This window comes from Xyrauchen texanus, chromosome 27, assembly GCF_025860055.1.
Source record: "Xyrauchen texanus isolate HMW12.3.18 chromosome 27, RBS_HiC_50CHRs, whole genome shotgun sequence".
NCBI classification, from domain to species: Eukaryota; Metazoa; Chordata; class Actinopteri; order Cypriniformes; family Catostomidae; genus Xyrauchen; species Xyrauchen texanus.
Window position 1 is genome coordinate 32,150,012 of NC_068302.1, and position 24,452 is coordinate 32,174,463.

Here is a 24,452-nt window from a genome sequence, read left to right on the forward strand (position 1 = left end):
AGTCTGATAACTGATAAGTCTGATTTAGGACTTTTGTCTCTTCAGAGTATTTTGGGTGAATAAAATGTGCTTAACAGACAAACAGCACATGCTTTGATTTTAGAGTGAAAGAAAGAAAAACTGTCTCACTAGATCAGACTGTTTCATCTCTCTGATATTAGACCTCTGTTGTGTTTTTGTTTATTTTTCAGCAACAGCGACGGCTGGATCTTCTGACCATCACCAACCCAGGTGAGTGTTCTTAGTTTGGTGTGTGTGTATCACAAAAAAAGACATATCATATTGTGCAGATGCTGCAGCAATTTTAAAATAATTTTAAATCTAGCCAACAAGCAGGAGAGTAGCAATGAGCAACAGCCAATGAAAGTAGGGTGCAGTAGGTAGTTGTTGTGACAAGTAGGTCTATAATACCTGGAGAAAGATATCCATTAAACTTTCCCATTCATCGTAATGGCTGCTGCTTGCCTGGCACATGAATCCCCAGATGTACACGACCTGCATACTGCCATCTTTGTTAATGGCCGCTCTTTAAATGTGCTCATGGCGAAAACGTTCAATCTTATAGTGTGTGTTTGGACTCATTTCTCATAATTGCCATCACCTGCAACCCAAAAGTAAACCTGCAAGAATAAGAAGGTTTTTCTTGCAACTCATCAGCACTTCCAGGATCCTGTCGTAACACCCCTTCCGTGCCTCTCCCAGAGCAGTGTGTACAGCCTGTGCTTACACGTCTCTGTGGGAAGCTGACTGTCTTCTCCATACATCTGGATTTAGGCTGAAACTGCAGTCAGAGCTTTGGGAGAGACAGATGGGGGAGTCAGAAAGGATGCAGTCTCCATATGCCTAAAATATCTGGCTGCTCTCATACACTTTGATTAAAACAATGTTTATGTAAGGCACGTGGAGAAGGCTAATTTCCCCAGCTTTGCCAGCATCTGTTACCCAAAGTGGCGCAAGACTCTACTGCTGACCTTCACAACTTCACAAAAGACATGCACAATTGCAACATGATTTTTTAGCTTACTTCATTTTGGGTTATATAATAAAAGCAACTTTTTTCACTCTAGAGTCCTTGGCAGTTTTGGGGGTAATTTTGCTGATTTCAGCTTGCAGTAAAATCACTTTTCCTCCATAAAAACCCCACAATTGTATTCTAACAGTGCACAAGCAGACTGCAGAGGGGCCCTAGAGAGCTGTTGTGCTTTTTGCTGATCTCGAATCGACTTCCCAAATGCGGTTATTAAAACTAACCATTCAGAGAACAACTACTAAACCACTCTTCAGATCAACAGCCTACAGATGGGCTTAATGACTTATTGATGAGGTGAACGGGATTTTAGTTGCTATAAATGAAGAATCGCCTCTGTAAATGAGCTCATCCATCCATGTCTCTCTTCATAAACCTGCTGCTCGGATACTTATAAGGCTTCCATGTCCGGAGTGTCTGTGACACCGTTGTGACCTCTGACGTCTGACCTCTGGCGTTTGTCCATGATGAGTGTAACGGAAGCTTGTTTTCCTGCTATATGGAACGCAGCATGCACTCTTAGATGACTGAGACAGATACAGCACATTGGACAAACTGACCTGTCCATATATTACATAAGGTGTGTGTGTGTGTGTGTGTGTGTGTGTGTGCACAGTGTGGTTTCGGAAGTCATTTGTTTCTTAGAATCGTAGTATTTGGCATGTCCCTCTTTTGCTTTAATGATGGGATGCAATCAAGCTGGCATAGACTCTACAACTTCGTGCAAAACTTGATGATCCATGTTATCCCAAATTGATTTGAGAATGTTCCAAAGAGCATCTTGAGTGCTCCAGTGGAAGCAAGGTAATCAGAGTTTTTTTACAAAATGGTAAACATGATCAATGTCACACATTTGTTCATTTAATTAGTGAACAAGAAATAAGGCAGAAACGTAAATATTTGTTTTTCAATTTACTTCATAATGTTTCTTTTTTTTTAAATCCTTTAACTTTTTTTATTTCCAGGTTAAATTACATTTCCAATCCCAGATTTTCAATGTGGACACCAACTTTTGAACCCCACTAAATGTGTGCAGAAATGTTTCAGTATGACAGATGGAGAAATGAAAATAGTCCTATAGTCCTTAATGAGATCATGCCATGTCTGTGCCCTTGGAGGTCTTTTTTGAGAACTCAGAGGGCCAAGCCCTCAGTCAGAGCCTGCAATCCCTGCTCTCCTCTTGTTGAGGCCCGGTAGATCAGTGGTGAGGGGGGTCGCCGTACCCAAGCCCCTCATTAGCTCTTCTGTGTGAGGAGTGCTTCCCACTCAACCTCTGCCAGACCCTCTTTAATTGGACACTTGAGCAGTATGATGTGAATCTGGCTCCATTGAAGCCTGACATTTCAAACAGCTGACCTTTCACAGGCCAGAACAGCTAAAGAATGATTAGCCTCACCCACCGTTCCCATCACAATGCAGAACAGCTAAACACTATGTAAACTTTGAAAAATTTGCAATTCCTGAAGAAATATACCAGTGCTTACAAGCCAGCTAAATAAAAGTGTTTATCTTGGTTTTTGACTTTGGTTCTGTTAAAATTATGTCTAGTCAGCTTCCTGTCATTACACTCAACAAGCATCTTGTTTTTTGTCACCTCTCTACAAGTATCAAGACATAACACAATGCCACCTTCGCAGTGTAAAGGCCGCTATAATTCCTTAAAAGTCTATTTAGCAGAGACGGGCCCCATTTTTTTTAAATCAATCGGAGAAATTGGAATGTCCAATGGTGAATGGAAGTAGAAGTCCCGCCTTACAGGTAAAAGAGCCAATCACCTGGGGCCTGGGTAGCTCAGCGAGTATTAGCGCTGAAATTGGGAGAAAAGTAGATTAAAAAAAGAGCCAATCAACTTTTTGGGTACTTCCATACTTGGCACGCATGGTCCTGTACCAAACCCGAGTTTTTGTACCAAACCACTCTCTGAAGGTGGTGTATTTGGACACAAGCACAAATGCATTATACTATAATAACTGCGATGGCGAGCCTGTATAGATGCAAATTATACGTCATCACAAGCAGTTCACTTTCTCAAATTTCATATCAGTGTTCATATCAGCAGTGAACCATACCACAGTTTGCATGAACCACACTCCAGACTACCTTTTCAAGCAGACCCGGGTGCGTTTCGCAGGTGTGCACCCGAGTTCAGGAAACAGCATTCACATTATTTAAACAAACACATTATCTATAAACCGAACTTTGACATCATTTGATTCTGGGTGTGCACCCTTAGAAACAGATGAAGCTGTCTTCGGTCAGTCACGGACCATTTGGCATATCGCAGCGGCCCATTTCAGATTATGGCCACCTGTTTGGCCCTGTTTCACGACTGGGAAAATTGCCTATTTTTTGTGTAATCTGAGGTAAAGAAGCACAATTTATGATTCCAATGCTGTCAGATTTTAATGCTGATTCAGTATGCAAATAAATGCAAGAAAGAAGTCAATCACATGTCAGAATGTAAATAAAAAAAAAATAATCATCACTATTGGTTCAATTTTGAACGAGAAACATTCTAAGGTGTTGTTCACACCGAACGTGTATTTTCTAAAACATTGAGCAAGAGCAACACATTTTTAGCTGCAGAGTCAGGTCAGAAAGTCAACTGAAAGCGTGTCTCAAAACTCCTGTGTTCTGCTATATTTGTTGCATGGTTTGTAGTTTTTAATGCATTTGGTCTGAACAGCCCTTAACAATGTCAAGACAAGAGGAGATTTTTAGATGGCATGGCGTGCATTGCATAAACCGGGAACCCTGGATTTTAAGACTGCTTGCTCTGTCTGTAGCTGGGACATGCATGACGGCCAGCCCCCAAGGTGAAAATAATGCATTTGACTGGTCAATTATGCTGTCACTCTGCTAATACAAATGAATAATTGAACCATTCAAAATCTCCTGTGAAGGTGATGCAGTAATGTACAGCTATAGGCAATATTAAGTCATGGCTGCCATGGACCACTTACACTCTGTCAAACAGGAGAAACCAAGAAAAAACATTTGAGGTAGTCTACAGTTATTTTAAGTTGTTTTGAAGTTGTACATTACTGTATTTTAATGGATTTATTTATTACATGTATATACATGTAAAAGAAAGAAAGAAAGAAAACAAAAAAACTGGGGAAAGAATGTTTCATAATTGAAATAATTTTCAGTCTCCATTTATTTCACCCCTACTCTAAAGGGTTTGAAGGGGCTGACTGCGCGCCACTGCTATTTTCAAAGATGGATCTATTTGGAGCTTAGAGGGTGCCAACGGCAGGAAAATTGAGTTCAGCCATCTTTTCGGAAAGGCTATTGTCGATCTATTGATTTGGATGCCCTTTTCATATGTGCAGGCTTCTTTGCGTTATTGTTAAGCTGGACAATTAACTTTGCTTGGCTGGTGTTTAGTCTCTGTGTCACTGCCCCCTATGGTCGCCATCTCAGCAGCGTCAAAGAAAAAAGGTCAATTACATTCATGATACTTGGAGAGATGTGCAAGCTCACTGCTCTGAGAACACATAATAGACAACCTTCAAATCTCCTCAAATGCTGGGAGCTCTTGTTCTCTGGGTAAGTTTCTGCTAGACACACACACACACACACTCACATACATGCTCTCATGTCTTTGTCTGTGTTTACATATGTAAATCATCTCTATGATAAGATCCCAAGGTTCACAGTCAGGGGTAAAAGTGCACAAAGTCGTCAGCTGCTCTTTTTTGGTATTCAATCTGAAAATTGTACGTCACAGCTCAAAGCATTAAAATAAACTGATTACTTAACACCTTTTTCTATAATTGCTTTTTTTGTGTTTAAGGGGTCATGGCATACTTTTTTATAATTGTATTATCTTCCCTGAAGTCCACTGATAAATCAAGCATAATTTAATAATATATGATCATTTTCCACCCTGTCTCTAACCCTCTGTCTGAAACATTCGATTTTGGCCTAAGTGCCATTTAAAACTTCAACATAAATGCCCACTGATATGATTGGCTAACAATGGGCAGCCCTTCCAATACAGCCATATTTGAAACTCATTCGGAAGAGAATGAATAAGCTCCTCAACATTATAAAACTAAATTGCAGGGTTTAAACATGGCACACATCCAACACATTGCATCCAAATATATATTAAACTGTTCAACTCAAGCACAATTGTTAACACTCAGCACCATAAACCATCAAAAAGTCATGATATTTGAAATATTCATGAATGAAAAGGTTTACTTGAGTCTTTTTGCAATCACGTGCAAATGTTTTTAATTGCCCAATCCTTCAATAATAGTTCCTTTGCAAAGCTTAAATAATATTGTGAATGGTTCACAAGCAATCCATGCTGATATGACCCAAAAAAAACACTGTTCACGATGATATGAGCCAAAAAAAACTTGCATACATAGGCCAAAGCAAGGGGAATAAACGCACACACATACAGTATTACACCACAGTAATCACATCAAAACAGTCAAAGGCATCCATTTAGTGCATGTTTACTTACACCAACAATTAAAAATATCATAGATGAGCTCAAGAAAGTGTCTAGAACAAGTTTGTGCTCAAAGCAGCAAGACGAAGAGCAGCTAATGAAACTGAATAGGCTCTCCTTTTCAGAGTTGTAACTTGTCACTGCTTCTTTTAAAAGTGGCGCAAGATACATTACAAGGGTAAAAGATGTCTGTATAGTGCATGTTTATATACAAAAATAATACAATTTAGTCCAGATGGGTCCCTTTGGTGTTCAGGAATAGTTATGCCACATTAGGCCTGTCTGTCCGGCTCTCTCTCAGTTTACAAATTGATGCACCAGTGGGTGGGGCCCAGGGTGCAATGACATAAAGTAGGCTTTGATGTTTTTTACTATAGAGGCGGTCATCATTAATGGGCCCACTAGTGACATTGGGAAGTCACGGAGGTAGAGAATGGTTTTTTTCCTTACTATTGGACCGGATTTGTTGCCCCCATTTTAGTCAGATCAGTCAGCGGGCTGGTGACGGTCAAATAGTTAGGCACAAACCTACAATAATAACCAGCCAGCCCCAAGAACTTTCTCACCTCCTTTTTGGTCTTAGGTCTCAGCCAGGCTGCAATCATTGCAGTCTTATCAATTTGGGGCCGCATCTGCCCATGACCCAAGTGGAAGCCCAGAGACCGTAATTACACCCGCCCAGTTACGCAATCATTCGAACAAGCCGTCTGTTTGGGGGTGTTAAACCCTTGTTTGAATCAATTTAATCCCCAATCATTTTTACAGTTTAACATCCCAGTGAATTCCCAGCCATTAGAAACAGGTCATTAGACGGTTCAGTGTTTTTTCCTGTCCTAAGTGACCCGCCATCAGATTATAATGAGCCATCTTGAATAAAATTTCCAGACTGCTCTTCGGCACAAACAAATTGGATTGTATCATCTTTTGTCTGAGTGTCCTGTGTCACTCGATTCAACAGATCCTTGATCCAAAATTATAGATATGCAAGTGCAATGTCTGGCTGGAGGCACTTCCACTTGGTCGAAGGTGTGCCTAAGGGCCTTGCATCTGCTCCAGAGGGAAATCTCCTGCAGGGAATCCTCTAAGGGCTGGGGAAGCCAAGACTTCCCCGTCCCTTAAGTCCTCCTTATGTTGAGCTGAAGTAGATGGCCATGGCACCACCTCCCCAGCCAGCGAATCACCTACCACACACCAATACCATTTGTTGCAGGACCCATCCACACATATCCCCTCAATAAAGTTGTAAGTGCCAGCAAATGCCAAGATTAGTTGTTGGGAGAGGCGGGGACTAATCGCAGCCTCGACACTATAATTTTGCCCCCGAAATGTAATAATGACCATCGCTAAAGGGTAATTTTGAACATCCTGTGCTCACACCTTACCTTCACCCGCCGGCCTGTATCCAAAGCCTTGGATTGAACCAAGGTTTGGTGAAAGGAGTTTTGATTACAACCTGAATCCACCAAGGCTTGGTATGTACCTCCCTTAATATTCACAGGTATCCGGTATGCTCCTGCTCGATCGGGGGCGGCCTCTGGCATGTGGGGGATCTGGACCAATGTCTCCACCTCCTTTGTGGGGCATCAGTCCTGGAAATGCCAAGGTCCCCCGCAGCTGCAGCAGACTCACCCATACTTAACGCCCACACCCGCGGCAGCGGATTCACCAGCCTCTGGGGGTGATTGAGAGGATTAGGGAAAACAGGCAGGTTGAAAGGTCCACAGGACCGAGGAACCAGTTTTGGGGACATAAATCCCCATTTCCGGGGAACCAGAACAGGATAAGGGGAAGGAAAGGGGGGGAAAAGAGGGAGAGAGAGAGAGAGAAGAAGAGGGCTCGCCTGCTCAGAATACACTGCCATACGGTCCTCAGCAAGCTGGACCGCCCCATCCAGCGATGCCGGTCGGTGGCACTGGACCCACTCCACATTTCCCATTCGGTACCCATGTGATGAATTGTTCCAGCACCACCAGATCGAGTTCCTCCTTGTTGTCGCAATCTTCAGCCAGCAGCCACCTAAGGCAGGTGTCACGGGCTATTGAGAGAATGCGAACAGGCGGCCGAGTTCGCCGAGTGTCAGCGAGCGGAAGTGTTGGCGATTTTTCTATGGGCTTTAGCCGAACTGTTGCAGGATGGCTTTCTTCAGATGTTCGTGCACCAGGAGTTTGAATGCAGGTAGTTGTTGGGCCACGAGTTAGGCTTCCCCAGACAACAGCAGCATGAGGTGGACTCCCCCGCAGCTGCAGCAGACTCACCCAGACTTATCGCCCACACCCACGGCAGCGGATTCACCAGCCTCTGGGAGAGATTGAGAGGGTTAGGGAAAACAGGCAAGTTGAAAGGTCCACAGGACCAAGGAACCAGTTTTGGGGACATAAATCCCCATTTCCGGGGAACCAGAACAGGATGAGGGGAAGGAAAGGGGGAGAGAGAGAGAAGAAGAGGGCTCGCCTGCTCAGAATACACTGCCATATGGTCCTCAGCAAGCTGGACCGCCCCATCCAGCGATGCCGGTCGGTGGCACTGGACCCACTCCACATTTCCCATTCGGTACCCATGTGATGAATTGTTCCAGCACCACCAGATCGAGTACCTCCTCATTGTCGCTATCTTCAGCCAGCAGCCACCTAAGGCAGGTGTCACGAGCTATTGAGAGAATGCGAACAGGCGGCCGAGTTCGCTGAGTGTCAGCGAGCGGAAGTGTTGGCGATTTTTCTATGGGCTTTAGCTGAACCGTTGCAGGATGGCTTTCTTCAGATGATCGTGCACCAGGAGTTTGAATGCAGGTAGTTGCTGGGCCACGAGTTAGGCTTCCCCAGACAACAGCAGCATGAGGTGGGCCACCAACTGAGTACTGGGCCAGTTCCATGCTCCTGCTGTCTGCTCAAAGAGCTCTAGGAATGCCTCTGGGTCATCCTGAGGTCCTATCTTCATCAGCGTGACATGCGGTAAGGACGTGGGTGGGTCCGGGTCTGCATCTGATGACCCCTCCTGGTGTACCAAGCTCCATAGCACCTAACGGTCCTCTGCTTGAGCCCCTGCTTCTCTCTCTCTCTCTCTTCTTCGGCAGTCTGGACTGCCATTTTATCTCTCTCCAGCTCTCACTGCAACACAAAACAGCTGTTAGAGATAATTTCCCACAGGTGTCAAGCTCTTCCTCTCCTGGTCTCGCTCTCCACATATGTTGCTCGGTCATACCCCATCACCACATGTATTTATAATTTTTTTTAATTATAATATCAGTTTTCTCTTGATACTAGTGTTGGGTTCAAGTCCACCTTAGTCGAGTCTGAATCAAGTCCGAGACTTAAAACAATCGAGTCCGAGTCGAGTCCATGTCCAAAAGGGGCTGAGTCAGACTCAAGACTGAGTCATTAACAGGTCGAGTCCGAGTCCGAATTAATCTGTTCTTAAATCTGAATTAAAATTGTAACCGTAAATTCAACATCAATATTTTAAGCTTATTTTAACATTCACAACTAAGAAAAATTATTTGTCAATATAAATGCAACAAAAACACCTCTGTTGCATTTCTTATTCACATTTTATGATTAGTATCCTGCTGAACAAACTTAAAATTGGTTTCAGAATGAACGCATATGCTTTAGGTGTATGAAGACAAAACTGTCCTTCAACACACTTCTTATTGTGTTCTGTTAACTTTTTCAATTATTTGTTGATTTTTCTCATCCACTCAAACATAGACTAAAGACACTGAAAGCTGCATTAGTCATTACAACCAGAGTTATTATTATTTAAAATGTTAATGTAGTTTTTTTTTTCTAATTCATTTTCAATTTGTCAATTCAATTTAGTTTAAATTATGAGTGAAATACATGTTATGTAATTAATTAAATACATTTAATACATGGTAATATTAAAACATTTAATAATGGCCATAAAATTAAACAGAAAAGAAAGAGATACCATTAGAAATACATTTTTATTCTACTACACTTCACACTTTTCAGTCCTCCTGCTGTGTCCAGGTGTAGCCTACTTCCCTAAAGTTAAGATATTTTTTTTATAACAAACTTTCCTTGAGCTGACATGTTGTTCTTTTCACATTATATTTAGTATGGATAATAGGCGAATAGAGACTTCTCCCCTCACTTGTGTTCTTGTGTATTTTCTGACTTTTTTTGCCATTGAAACGCAAGTGCCAGCTTTACAGGTAACACACAGTCAAGTCAAGTCAAGTCAATTTTATTTGTATAGCGCCTTTCACAAAACACATCGTTTCAAAGCAGCTTTACAGAAGATCAGCATTAACAGATGATAAAACTGTAATATCTATAAAGTAGACTTTTTTCCTCTCTATAATTCCCATTCTTTCCTATATGTTTCTTTTTACCATTTTTCGTTGTTTTGATGACTTACTATTACTGTAAAATGTAGAGAATAGTAATAAAGAATTAGTTAGTGTGCCCAAATGTTTGTATATATTTCTCTCAATATATATTACTGATAGTTTTGTCTCCTTGGATTTACACTGACACCTAGCAGCGTGGATGTAGCATCATTCAAACACACTAGTTTTTAGTTACCAATGCCATTGTAGAAATGTATTTTTCATTGTCAGCCTGGATTAATTTAATTCCTTAGTTAAAGTGTCCAATGAAAGGGTTATGATTGAGATTAAGCGAGTAGTATTTGGCTGGTCATGTGATTCTAAAATGGCAGCCCCCATGTGCGGACCCTCTCCATGTAGAATAAAATGGCATTTATAAAGTTATTGATATGTCTGGAGTCATCATGTCATGTGAGTGGTCAGGATTTTAAACATGCGTTTGACAATTTCTATTCTTTTCTTTAGAAGTAAAACGTTTTAAATAAGTAAAATAAATTACTTAGTACACCTTTAAGTCTGATTGGATGAGAAATGTACAATATCACCTACGGTTAGGTGATCAATTTCATTTCTTGGCAGAATTGTTTATTTTTATTGTTATTAATTATGAACTGGGTGCCTTTCACCATGTTATTTTTGCTGCTATGTTATAATAGCAACAAGTCACATTGCACATTATTTTAACATGGTTACACTGTGGTTTATTTCTTTAGTATATCTTACCATCAGAATATTTGGCCTAAAGCATTGGAATGTCACACATTAGATGAATCTCTTCTTTTGCATTCACTGGGCACTATGGCCCTCTACAATTAATGCTCCTCTATTATCTGCCCGTTTCTCTGCTCTGACTGGGTGAAAGTGTCTGTGAGAGTTTTCTTGGCAATTTCTGTGCTGGTGTCTGTATGACATCCAGCAGTAAAACAGGTCTGATTCTGATGGTCTCTGGACTGGGGCCCTGTGGCCAGACACCCTGCTGTTTGTGCTTTTGTGCCTCACCACAGAAACTCTGGGCCAAAGCAGTAACTTGACAGCTGCACCTCACAGTGGCCAAAACCTGCACCAGTTAGATCTGCTTCTAATGTAGCAGGGGGACCAGGCTTGGTATAGAGAGTGAGATCAGGGAACAGAGAGTGGAATATATTGTTAAAAATACAGAAAGGGAGATGGGGAATTATAGACAACAAGTGAGAAATGTTTCTTATAACCCATTATTCTAACTATAAAACATGATCAGAGAGTTGAACAAAGTAGCGACAGTGGAAACAATGCTCTGTATCACTGGATCTTTTTTTATTAATAATTGTATTCTTATGTGTACTAGTGTTCTTACAAAACAGGTACCTACACTCACAAATTGATGGAATACAGTCAACAGGAATGCATATTTTATTAACATTACACCCTAACCTGAAAGCCCAACCCTAAACCTAACCGTCAGTGGAGTCAAATGTAATTTTAGAGCAAAATACAAAACAACAACAAAAAACATACAAGACTTGTGACCGAAATCAAGTATTTGTCTGTAGCGCTTTTCATGTGGAGTTCAAATTTGTGCTTGATGCTGGCGATGGCGCCCTGAAGCAAATCATAAACGCGGCTTCATGAATGCTTTAACAAAGTGGATATCCACAGTCTGTCAGCTGATTAATATTGTGGAGGATATCATTTTAAGACAATTAATGCCCATAGCAATAAATATGCAACCTATTAAGCGGCTAGATCTTTTAATTAATAATTAATATTCTTTTATCATTGTCTTCATTAAATCTTCTTTATAGTATACATTTATATCTGGATATTTTGTCTTAACATCCTGATCAGCGACTTTATTTATGAAGGGTGGCTAAAAGTGAATACCAATAAAGGAATATAATGAACAGCGGTTGGGTGATTCCACACAGAGAGTAACAGGGGTATAGGAGAGATAGAGAAACCAAAACGTCTATTTGGTTGCCTTATGGAGTCTATTTTCCAGTTGCTTTTTTTCCAAATGCATACAAAGGAGCATAGCGAAAGGGCTGTGAGCCTGTTAATAAAGAAAGAATTAGAGCGTTAATGTAGTTGGGTGAAGAAAGAGAGAGAGAGAGATAGGGTGTGCCTCTAGCAGGGCTTGGAAAATATTTATAAAATATGCATCATTAAACCATTATTTAAAAACATGTCTGGAGCCCTGCCTTGAAGTTTTTCAACAACTAATGCCTCTAGTTAATATCCCCAGCCATGCAAATATCACAATTTCACGCCTTCCTCACATAATCAGCCATGATTTTTTCTGTTTGCCATGTGAAAAACAAAATAACACTCTAAAGATACTAAATGAAAATGCTGTGTGCTGTTTGCTATTAACTTGTATTTTTCTTTTCATGGCTTGCCGTTTGTATGTGTGTGTTTGTGGGCGCAAGAAACGGAGGAAGCTATGTGGGGAAATGTAAATAGTATTTTAACAGCCCTTCTTCGGAGACAAGCTAGACAGCGAGGACTATTTTGTCGTCACAGGGCCATTGCCATTGCCAAGTGCAGCAAATCCATAAGGAGAAAAAGAGTGAAATTTCATGTCGGATGGCCTTTTGTTATTTCCTGTAAGAGAGTGTGTAATAGAGGTTCAGAAGAGGACCCTCTGTTACCGATTGAGTGAGTTAGTTCAGAAAGAGAAGAGATGGACAGAAAGGACAAAGAAATAGCAATGGATAAAAAGAAACATGGATTATCCTGTAAGATTTCATCATTACAACACTGAACATCCACTTTCTTTCGTTCTCGGCTACTAGCTTTGTTGGAGTCTTGGTTTGGTTACCACCAGGCTTCATTTGCAGGATCACTTCATTTGTCCATTTCCTGGTGAAACGGTGTCATGCGTTGGTGTGTATGTTTATGTTTGTTTCGGCTCAACAAAGAGCGGTTTACTCGCACGGTCCACCTGCCATTGCCCTCTTATCGGATCCACCCACGCGTAATCAAAATGTTTGCATGTAGCGATGGCCAACTATATGCCTCGATTTCACCGCTGTCATATTAGCACACCTAGTGGACGATAAATTAGCTACTCTGGGTAAACATTGTATCACTTCCCATTAGTGCTGAAGAGCCCAGACTGCTTAGAGAGGATGGAGACCAGAATGACAAGAATTTCTCCTGAAGTGTGAGGTCACGCTGCGAGTTTGTCAGACCTTCTTGTTACCAGATGTCTTATCTAATAGCAAATGAGCCTGAGTGTTTCAAACATTAGTTGTAAAGGCCTTTGTATTGTTTACCAACGTATCAGCTCAGTGAGGTAGCATATTAAGCGGCCTTCAGGGAAGAAATGCCACAAAAGTGTAAAATATTTATTTATTTTGTATCTTACTGTTGAATATTATACTTTAAAGACCCTATTAAATCAGTTTGACATGTTCCTATTGAAACAGGAAGTTGGGGCAGAACTCTTCAATATGATTTGCAAACATGCATTGCTACCTGCTATTGCTAGTCAGAAGAGATTCTAGAGAGTATTTTATTGGAGAAAAAAAAATGGTTGAGACAAAGATGAGTCACCAATATTTTTAGTCTGTTTTCCTGAATGAGACTGTATATTTTAATATGTTTCAACTTTTAGGAGAACAGTCATATAGATGGCCTGACACAGGGTCAGATTGTGAAACAAAATGTTACTGTTTTTGAATTTTTATTTTTTTCATTTTTATTATATATACAGTGGGTACGGAAAGTATTCAGACCCCCTTAAATTTTTCACTCTTTGTTATATTGCAGCCATTTGCTAAAATCATTTAAGTTCATTTTTTTTCCTCATTATTGTACACAAAGCACCCCATATTGACAGAAAAACAAAGAATTGTTGACATTTTTGCACATTTATTAAAAAATAAAAACTGAAATATCACATGGTCCTAAGTATTCAGACCCTTTGTTCAGTATTTAGTAGAAGCACCCTTTTGATCTAATACATCCATGAGTCTTTTTGGGAAAGATGCAACAAGTTTTTCACATCTGGATTTGGGTATCCTCTGCCATTCCTCCTTGCAGATCCTCTCCAGTTCTGTCAGGTTGAATGGTAAACGTTGGTGGACAGCCATTTTCAGGTCTCTCCAGAGATGCTCAATTGGGTTTAAGTCAGGGCTCTGGCTGGGCCATTCAAGAACAGTCACGGAGTTGTTGTGAAGCCACTCCTTCGTTATTTTAGCGGTGTGCTTAGGGTCATTGTCTTGTTGGAAGGTGAACCTTCGGCCCAGTCTGAGGTCCAGAGCACTCAGGAGAAGGTTTTCGTCCAGGATATCCCTGTACTTGGCCGCATTCATCTTTCCCTCGATTGCAACCAGTCGTCCTGTCCCTGCAGCTGAAAAACACCCCCACAGCATGATGCTGCCACCAACATGCTTCACTGTTGAGACTGTAATGGACAGGTGATGAGCAGTGCCTGGTTTTCTCCACACATACCGCTTAGAATTAAGGCCAAAAAGTTCTATCTTGGTCTCATCAGACCAGAGAATCTTATTTATCACCATCTTGGAGTCCTTCAGGTGTTTTTTAGCAAACTCCATGCAGGCTTTCATGTGTCTTGCACTGAGGAGAGGCTTCCGTCGGGCCACTCTGCCATAAAGCCCCGACTGGTGGATGGCTGCAGTGATGGTTGACTTACTACAACTTTCTCCCATCTCCCGACTGCATCTCTGGAGCTCAGCCACAGTGATCTTTGGGTTCTTCTTTACCTCTCTCACCAAGGCTCTTCTCCCCCGATAGCTCAGTTTGGCTGGACGGCCAGCTCTAGGAAGGGTTCTGGTCGTCCCAAACGTCTTCCATTTAAGGATTATGGAGGCCACTGTGCTCTTATGAACCTTAAGGGCAGCAGAATTTTTTTTGTAACCTTGGCCAGATCTGTGCCTTGCCACAATTCTGTCTCTGAGCTCTTCAGGCAGTTCCTTTGACCTCTTGATTCTCATTTGCTCTGACATGCGCTGTGAGGTCTTATATAGACAGGTGTGTGGCTTTCCTAATCAAGTCCAATCAGTATAATCAAACACAGCTGGACTCAATTGAAGGTGTAGAACCATCTCAAGGATGATCAGAAGAAATAGACAGCACCTGAGTTAAATATAAGAGTGTCACAGCAAAGGGTCTGAATACTTAGGACCATGTGATATTTCAGTTTTTCTTTTTTAATAAATGTGCAAAAATGTCAACAATTCTGAGTTTTTCTGTCAATATGGGGTGCTGTGTGTACAATAATGAGGAAAAAAAATGAACTTAAATGATTTTAGCAAATGGCTGCAATATAACAAAGAGTGAAAAATTTAAGGGGGTCTGAATACTTTCCGTACCCACTGTATATATGTCTAAATTTTAAAAGAACTTCAACTATTACAAACCCATCTCAAGATGCCTGTATTCTGTTCTAATTGTGGTGCTACATCTTTCTTTTTTCTTAGCGCAAGAATGTGCTCGGTGTATATGGTCCTTTTGTCTTTTGAATTGTCTTTAAGTGATGACAAAGCTTGGTGTGTGACACATTTAGGAAAAAGAAAAAGGGGAACATTTTTATTTTTTCTAAATTAAATATGTTGTATAAAATAATAACATATTTTAAAGGAGATTTGTTCATTTAATTATTTATTTTGTGATTTGGAATGTTTAATTTTGCCAACTCTAAATTGCCAATCTATATCTATCTCACAAAAACATGTGATTATAGTGATATTGTAACGGTTACCCTGTCTTGTTTCACTGTTGCCCTCTTGTTTTCCATCTTGTCACTTTTGCACTTCTTAGTTTTCACTTTAGTCCCTTATGTAACTCCATAGTCCTCTGTTAGCGTTCGTGTTCCCTGTCATTGTTTTCACCTGCCCTCATTAGTTTGCCGTTTGCTTCTGTTAATCACCTTATTATCTTGTTTGAGTTCTGTTCGTTCATTGGCCCCTTTTTCCCTTGTTTATGTATTTATACCCTGTGTCTTTGTTCAGTCTTCGTCGATCGTCGTTTGATGTCAACCTGGTGTGTGTTTCCTCCTCGAGTCCCCTGTTTGCTTACGTCGTGTTTAATTTACTACTTTATGTTTCATTTCCCCATCGTGGGTTGTTCCTTTGTGTTTTCCTGTTTGGTTCACGCAATAAAGTTCAGACTGCGTTTGGATCCGCATCTCCTCGTCTGCCTCGTTACTCAAGCATAACAGAACGATCGACCCACCCATGGATCCAGCAGTCCAACGTGCGAACTACCATCTGCTCTGCTTAAAGCAAGAGGACCGCCCCATTGAAGACCACATCCACGATTTCCTGAACCTGGCGAGTGTCTCAGACTTCCCGGACTCAGCCTTGGTGGCCTTCTTTAGGGGCAATCTGAACGCGCGCTGAGGGAGCGGTTGCCACAGGCAACGCACGGCTGGACGCTCTGCGACTTCCTGGAGGCGACCCTACTAGTTTGCGGCTCACAGCTCACCGTGAGCGTCGTGGAGGAGGACCCTACCCCTCCACCCACTGTGGAGACCCTTCAGCTGTCCGGGGCTCCCCCTGTCACACCTACCCCGGTCTGCAAGCCAGAGCCCACGCCTGCCCCGGTCTGCGAGCCAGAACCCACGCCTGTCACAGCGAGCGAGCCAGCGGCCACGCATGTCACAGTGAGCGAGCCAGCGGCCACGCATGTCACAGTGAGCGAGCCAGAAGCCACGCATGTCACAGTGAGCGAGCCAGCGGCCACGTATGTCACAGTGAGCGAGCCAGCGGCCACGTATGTCACAGTGAGCGAACCAGCGCCTTCGGCCTCTACCATCAGCAAGCCTGAGTCGTCGTCAACCACGGCCAGCGAGCCTGAACCCACGCTGACCAGGAACAGCTTCCCAGCTTCGCCAGTCGCCTCAGCCCAGAGGAGGAGGAGAAGGGGAAAGGTCTCTGCTCTCCAGCCTCCGCCAGCCTCCGCCCCGTGCCCTAAACCCCCCTTGGCGCCGCCCTCAGCGCCAGCGAGCCCAGGCCGGCGCATGCCACGGTGACCCAGCCGGAGCCTGTCGCCTCGGAGGTCAGTGAGCCAGCGCCTGTCGCCTCGACCGTCCCAGAGCCAGCGCCTGTAGCCTCGACCGTCCCAGAGCCAGCGCCTGTAGCCTTGACCGTCCCAGAGCCAGCGCCTGTAGCCTCGACCGTCCCAGAGCCAGCGCCTGTAGCCTCGACCGTCCCAGAGCCAGCGCCAGTAGCCATGACCGTCCAAGAGCCAGTGCCAGTAGCCATGACCGTCCAAGAGCCAGTGCCAGTAGCCATGACCGTCCAAGAGCCAGAGCCAGTAGCCGTGTCCGTCCAAGAGCCAGTGCCTAAAGCCATGACCTCCCACGGGCCAGTGCCAGTAGCCATGACCGTCCATGGGCCAGTGCCAGTAGCCATGACCGTCCAAGAGCCAGAGCCAGTAGCCAAGACCGTCCAAGAGCCAGTGCCAGTAGCCATGACCGTCCAAGAGCCAGCACCAAAAGCCTCGATCGTCCAAGAGCCAGCACCTCTCGAGTCTTCCAGGGCTCCTCCTCCCGAGCTTTCCAGAGCTCCGCCTTCTGAGTTTCCCGAGCTTTCCAGAGCTCCGCCATCTGAGTTTCCCGAGCTTTCCAGAGCTCCACCATCGTTTCCCGAGCTTTCCAGAGCTCCGCCATCCGAGTTTCCCGAGCTTTCCAGAGCTCCGCCATCCGAGTTTCCCGAGCTTTCCAGAGCTCCGCCATCCGAGTTTCCCGAGCTTTCCAGAGCTCCGCCTTCCGAGTTTCCCGAGCTTTCCAGAGCTCCGCCGTCCGAGTTTCCCGAGCTTTCCAGAGCTCCGCCCTCCGAGCTTCCCAGAGCTCCGCCTCTCAATCCTCTTGGGCCTTCTAGGGCTCCGCCTCTCAAGCCTCTCGAGCCTACCAGGGCTCCGCCCCTCAAGCCCCTCGAGCCTTCCAGGGCTCCGCCTCTCAAGCCTCCCAAGCTTTCCAGAGCTCCGCCCTCTGAGCTTCCCAGAGCTCTGCCTCTCGAGCCTTCCAGGGCTCCGCCTCTCAACCCTCTCGAGCCTACCAGGGCTCCGCCCCTCAAGTCTCTCGAGTCTTCCAGGGCTCCGTCTCTCAAGCCTCCCAAGCTTTCCAGAGCTCTGCCCCCTGAGCTTCCCAGAGCTCCGCCTCTCAAGCCTTCCAGGGCTCCACCCCTCAAGCCTCTCGAGCCTGCCAGGGCTCTGCCCCTCAAGCCTCTCGAGCCTGCCAGGGCTCCGCCCCTCAAGCCTCTCGAGCCTGCCAGGGCTCCGCCCCTCAAGCCTCTCGAGCCTGCCAGGGCTCCGCCCCTCAAGCCTCTCGAGCCTGCCAGGGCTCCGCCTCTCGAACCTCTCGAGCCTCCCAGGGCTCCGCCTCCTGAACCTCTCGAGCCTCCCAGGGCCCCGCCTCTCAAGCCTTCCAGGGCTCCGCCCCCCGAGTCTCCTACGGCTCCGCCCCCAGAGCCTCTTGAGCCTCCTACGGCTCCGCCCCCAGAGCCTCTCGAGCCTCCTGAAGCTCCGCCTACGGGGCCTCCTGCGGCTCCGCCCCCAGAGCCTCCTATGACTCCGCCTCCCGAGACTCCTCCGGCTCCGCCTCTCGATCCACTCAAGCCTTCGACGGCTCCGCCCTCAGAGCCTCCCGAGCCTCCCACGGCTCCGTCTCTCGAGCCACTCAAGCCTTCGACGGCTCCGCCCTCAGAGCCTCCCGAGCCTCCCACGGCTCCGCCTCTCGAGCCACTCAAGCCTTCGACGGCACCGCCCTCCGAGCCTCCCGAGCCTCCTACGGCTCCGCCGCTCAAGCCACTCAAGCCTTCGACGGCTCCGCCCTCAGAGCCTCCCGAGCCTCCTATGGCTCCGCCTCCCGAGCCTCCTCCGGCACCGCCTCTCAAGCCACTCAAGCCTTCGACGGCTCCACCCTCAGAGCCTCCTACGTCTCTGCCCCCAGAGACTCCAGAGTCTTCCTGGTCTCCGCTCCTAGAGCCTCCCTCGGCGCCGCCTACCCCGGCTCCGCCTGCTGAGCCTCCTTCGGTTCCACCTCCTGAGCCTCCCTCAGCTCCGCCTTCTGGGCCTTCTGAGCCATCACCTCCCTCGGCTCCGCCTCAGAGGTCCTCCTTGGCTCCGCCTCACGCGGCTCCGCCGGCCTCCCCTGTGGCCACTCCATCTCCTAGGCCACCAAAACCGGCCTCTGTCCTGTGGTCATCTCCCAGGTTCCCTGAACCGGCCCTTGGCCCACGACCACCTCCCAGGTCACCAAAGCCGGCCTCTATCCTGTGGCCTCCTCCCAGGCCTCCTGACCCGGTCCCTGTCTTGTGGCCTCCTCCCAGGGCTTCTGACCCTGTTCCCATCCTGTGGCCTCTTCCCAGGCCCCCTGACCCAGACCCTGTCCTGTGGCTTCTCCCCAGACCTCCTGACCCAGCCCCAGTCCCGTGGCCTCTTCCCAGGCCCCCTGATCCAGTCCCTGTCCTGTGGCCTCCACCCAGGCCTCCTGACCCTGTTCCCATCCTGAGTCCTCCCTCCTGGCCTCCTGACCCAGTCCCCGTCCAGTGGCCTCCTCCCAGGTTCCCCAAACCTGTCCTTGCCCGGTGGCCCGCTCCCAGACCATCAAAACCTGTCCCTGCCCGGTCGATACCTCCCTGGGCCCCTAACCCTCATCTCCACTTGTGCCCCCGTGGACTGTCTCACCTTCATTCGTGCCCTCGTGGACTGTCTCATTTCCCCCCCCAGACTTCCTGTCTGCCCCTGGCACCTCCCGGACCTGCCTGTCTTGCCCTCTGTGCCCCCCGGACTTCCTGCCTGCCCAGTATGCCCCCCTGGTCTGCCTGTCTGCCCATGTGCCCACTTGTACTGTCTGTTTGCCCCTGGTGCCCTCATGTTGTCCTTGTGGATTTTTGTCTTTTGTTGTTTGTTGTCAAGGATCGTCTGGTATCCGATCCTTGAGGGGGGGGCTATGTAACGGTTACCCTGTCTTGTTTCACTGTTGCCCTCTTGTTTTCCATCTTGTCACTTTTGCACTTCTTAGTTTTCACTTTAGTCCCTAGTCCATAGTCCTCTGTTAGCGTTCGTGTTCCCTGTCATTGTTTTCACCTGCCCTCATTAGTTTGCCGTTTGCTTCTGTTAATCATCTTATTATCTTGTTTGAGTTCTGTTCGTTCATTGGCCCCTTTTTCCCTTGTTTATGTATTTATACCCTGTGTCTTTGTTCAGTCTTCGTCGATCGTCGTTTGATGTCAACCTGGTGTGTGTTTCCTCCTCGAGTCCCCTGTTTGCTTACGTCGTGTTTAATTTACTACTTTATGTTTCATTTCCCCATCGTGGGTTGTTCCTTTGTGTTTTCCTGTTTGGTTCACGCAATAAAGTTCAGACTGCGTTTGGATCCGCATCTCCTCGTCTGCCTCGTTACTCAAGCATAACAGATATACAGTGATTATATATAATCATCCTAGCTAGTGTAACCTTTATGACTGCCTTTGCAAGCTGCTTCTGACGTATCTTAATCAAACAGATGGATCCAGTAATCAGCTCTATGCAATCAAATATTCACAGTTTATCATCTGCACCCAATGAGGACAAATGAAGTGTCCGCGCAGTGTGAATCGGACATTATCTAGGATGAAGTAAAAAAGCGCAGTCTAGTCTTTAATATTAATGCAGCCCAGAGATCATATTTGGAGGGTTGTGACATGATGCAGATTCTTGACCTGGCTGGATCGATATCGTTTACCCCAGAGACAGAGAGAAAGATCCTGATGAAGCACATTAAGCAGGCCCAAAGTATAAGAAACATCTCTGAAGATCTCATTTGTTCTTTAAAAGTAAGATCAGTGTCCCCCCGCCGCCACTGGGTGAATGCACAGTGGGACATCGCACTGGCAATGATACCCCTCTAAATATTTGATGAAGTGATAGAAGAGTGGTTATACAGTATAGTTTGCATCTGCTTGTGCTGTCAGTTTTGAAGTGTGTCTCAGGGCAACTGTGTGTATTAGTTTCTAATAGTGCCAGTCAGAGCTCTGTTTTGGGGTTACTGTTCATTTCAAGCGCTATCACTTTTTTTTTATTTCCAACTGATGACTTCATGGCTAATCAATTATTTATGGGGCCCTAATTAACGGACAAAATAAAGTAACGTAATTAAGGGCAGTTCAGTTAAACAAGAGGAGATCATTGCCTTGTAAGTTGGTGATCAATAGAAGATTATAGTGCCAACTTTTTCCCCACAACGCTGTGAGTTGCACCTTTATTTTAAAACATATTTTGAATGTTCTCTGAATTATCCCTCCTGTCCCTCTGTGTGTTTCACAGATTCTGGCAAAGGCAGCCGGTTTTGAGTGTGCCGTATGGTTCTATACTTAGCCAACCAATATCAACACACACAAACACAGATCCCCACATATACTGTATATACACACACACACCTGGGCTAGAGTCTGTCCATCCCCTGATTGGCACAGGTGTGCTGTTTTGATTGGCTGTGTGGTAATGACTAATGTGTTCCCAACTAATGCTTCTGTCACAGCTCCTCATGTCCATCTCTCCCCATCTTCATCACCATCCTCTTCCTCTCCCGGGCACCAACCCAAAACAGGCCTAGCGCTATTATCTCACCCGACACCCACCCTCTTTCCTATTCTAGTCACAGAGCTCCCACCTCCCTCTCCGACACGCGGCTTCATCATCCACATCATTATGGAGATTATCCCATGTCTTTTATTTAATGGTGGCTAATGTATCACCAATAAAGATGAATGAGGGGAGCTGCAAAGCTCTAATTGGAGGGACATGATGTCTGAATCTGAGCCGCTGATAATGTTGACACTGCCAAACAGTTTATGAGGCTCCATCACTACACTAAATGTGTGCTTAGAGGTGGAGGGGTAGCAGACACTTAGTTCAAGTGCTCATTGTTTGATAGCTGCGCATGAGAGCACATTGCAAAGCCATATTGTCATTTGAGTCTTTTTCATGTGTTTTTATGTGAGATTTTCAAGGAAGGAATTCACGATTATGTTCCATCAGTTCCACACTTTTCTATTTACCAGAAACCAGAAGGGGACCAAAATAGCATGTGCATTATATTGAGGAAGTCCGCCTTGTCATGATGGAGCAGCTAAATTACCTCCTTGCTTTGGGGAGAGTTTAATTTGCAGGAATGGATCAATTGTACCTCGTTTTATAAAATGCCTCCATTGCCAGTCAAGGGGTATTTTCGAAGTAGTTTGTTCCAAGGTCTGACCTTTCGTTGGTTAGTCACATCAAGCTATTGCACACTCATAACATGTGCACGAATGTTCAGACAACATAATTGTTTTGCGAATAAACTGTTTCCATCACCTTAATTGTAATGTATAGGTACTGTATAATGTATAGGTAATGCTTTAACCTCTTATTTAACCTCCAATTATTCTGTGAATTTTTGGTAGGGATTTTGTAAGGATTCTTTGGGACTCATACGTGTATCTGACATAATTGCTGCATTAAAATGGGGTATATAGTGTCATGCTTTCATGGCTAGCAGCATTTCTTCTGCCACCACGAACTCTTTTCTCTCTCACTGCGATCCCATTATCTCTCTCCGCATTATTGTTTTTAATGAATTAGAGTTGCTGTGTGCCGATGCAGTGACATGGTCAGGGATGTTGTGTATTTAATGAATATAGTACAGTGCAGAGATTTCAGAGTTTTAGCTGAGAATTGAGGTGAGAAAGAACATGATGTAACAGTGAGACTATTTCAAGCATTGGCGTACCCTGCACAAAAGCTCTGCTGAATCAGGTAAACAGTGTTTGTGATGTTTGTTGTCAGGTAAAGATCTAGTCTCCTGTCATTTTGTTCGTGAAACCCACGAGAAAGGAGATAATAGTATGATAAATATATTATCAATCTGTGATTAAACAGGTGACTATGAATAGCTCAATTAATATTGTAATTTGTTTATCCAATATAGCTTTATTTTAACAGTTTTCAGTAGTTTGAACATAGTTTGTATGAGTGGTGGGAGGGAGGGCAGTGTAAAAGGACCCCCTAAGAACTCTTACTCAATTCGAACACTGCTCAAGAGTTACTAAAATTGCTCACTATAACTTGCAATTCAGTCTCAAAATTCACACTCAAAACATTTTGTCCTGAACTGGGGCCACTTGAATGCATCAGTCAGGGGATCTGGATAGTCTTTGGAGTGGACTGTGAGTGCAGGACAAGCCAACCATTGAGGAGCAGATTAGATTAAGAATAATCCTTTCACTGCGCACTGAGCCTCTGTCTCTGCAAAGCCCACTCAATCAAACTGCATCAGTTACACCACTCTGCCCAGCAACATGCCTCGGGACCAGTCCATCCCAGTGGTCTATGGCTCAATCCATTCACTGAGACTGAGAAGTTCTCTTACTGTCCATTTGAAGCTTCTGACACAATGACTGTCATTTTTCTGATTATGCGTTAAGCAGTATATGATTAGATTGAAAGAAAGTAAATTCTGTCTGTTGGCCTTATGGAGCCTATGGTTTGCCCTTGTCGAAAACCGACTTTGCCGTCTTTTCCTTCAAGCAGACCTCATCTCTGCAATTTCGTTGAAACAGCTCAGGACTCAATCGCAGATCTGACACAAACAGTGACATAAAATGAAAGGAAATAAATGGAGAGAAAAAAGAAGAAAAGGCAAAGCATCCAAAGTTCTGCATCACTTACTTTTCAATTACGGCAGTCGAAGCAGAACGAATTGTTAGTGCCATTTATTGACTGTGCCTTTCTCGTTATTAAAGTACAAGTGAAGAAATCCGTCCTTGTGTGTAACAACCTGCCTGTTTTACAATAACAAAGTGTTCCTTTTCTGTCAGATAGCCTTTGTCATCTGGAAAGAAACAAGGAAAAGAGAATGGCAGGGATGGCAAAACAGCATGCTGGCAGAAACATTCTCCTCTACACGCACTGATACAGTTAATTGTGATCCTAAAGAATGCCTCTTCTCTCACAGCATTCAGCTGAAACCATCAGTGCAGAACAAAAGTAATAGGTGAATGAATCGATTATGGTAATGATTGGCTGGCTGAAAGATTTTTTTGTGCTGTATGAGAGAGATATGAGAGATATTGAAAGCGCATTAACGTAGATGCCACACTGAACACTCTCTTTCTCAGAGGTGGAAAGCCACAGTGTGTTAGTAGGTAAGCATGGGCCTTTTTTAGCCTAAGTGATCCTTACGCTTATGTTGATGTTTTACATAATAGACGACATCTGACCAATGTGATTTATCTCTTAGTAAATTCAAAAGGATGCAACAATAGTGCAATCATTCTGCAGTTTTCAGTACCAAATCTTATTTCCAAGACCGGGCAGAGATTCTACTTTGAAATATGTTTGAATATAATGGCAGTACCAGGTAATGAAATAATTATGGCACGTTATTAATTACAAATATATTTGACTTATTATTTACTTTAGGCAGAATGTCACCATTCACTATCATAATATTGTCTTCCATGTAATGAAAGTGAATAGTGACTGTGGTTGTCACTCTGCCTAACATATTTTGTGTCCCATAAAGGAATTCAAGTCATACATATTTGGAAAAACATAGAATTGTTATTTTGGGCTGAAGTGTTCCTTTATTAACTTTGTAAAATAAATGATCACCATATACTGTGTTGTCTAAGCTA

General features: G+C 44.6%; 1 protein-coding gene across 1 annotated transcript in view; it reads left to right on the plus strand.

Annotated features, from left to right (window-relative positions):
- agbl4 (AGBL carboxypeptidase 4) overlaps positions 1 to 24,452 on the plus strand; it is a 503,648-nt gene that overhangs the window by 341,581 nt on the left and 137,615 nt on the right. Inside the window, exon 6 of the mRNA XM_052095121.1 lies at positions 192 to 231. Within this exon, the coding sequence (XP_051951081.1) occupies positions 192 to 231 (40 nt within the window). The remainder of the gene's footprint in view (positions 1 to 191; positions 232 to 24,452) is intronic.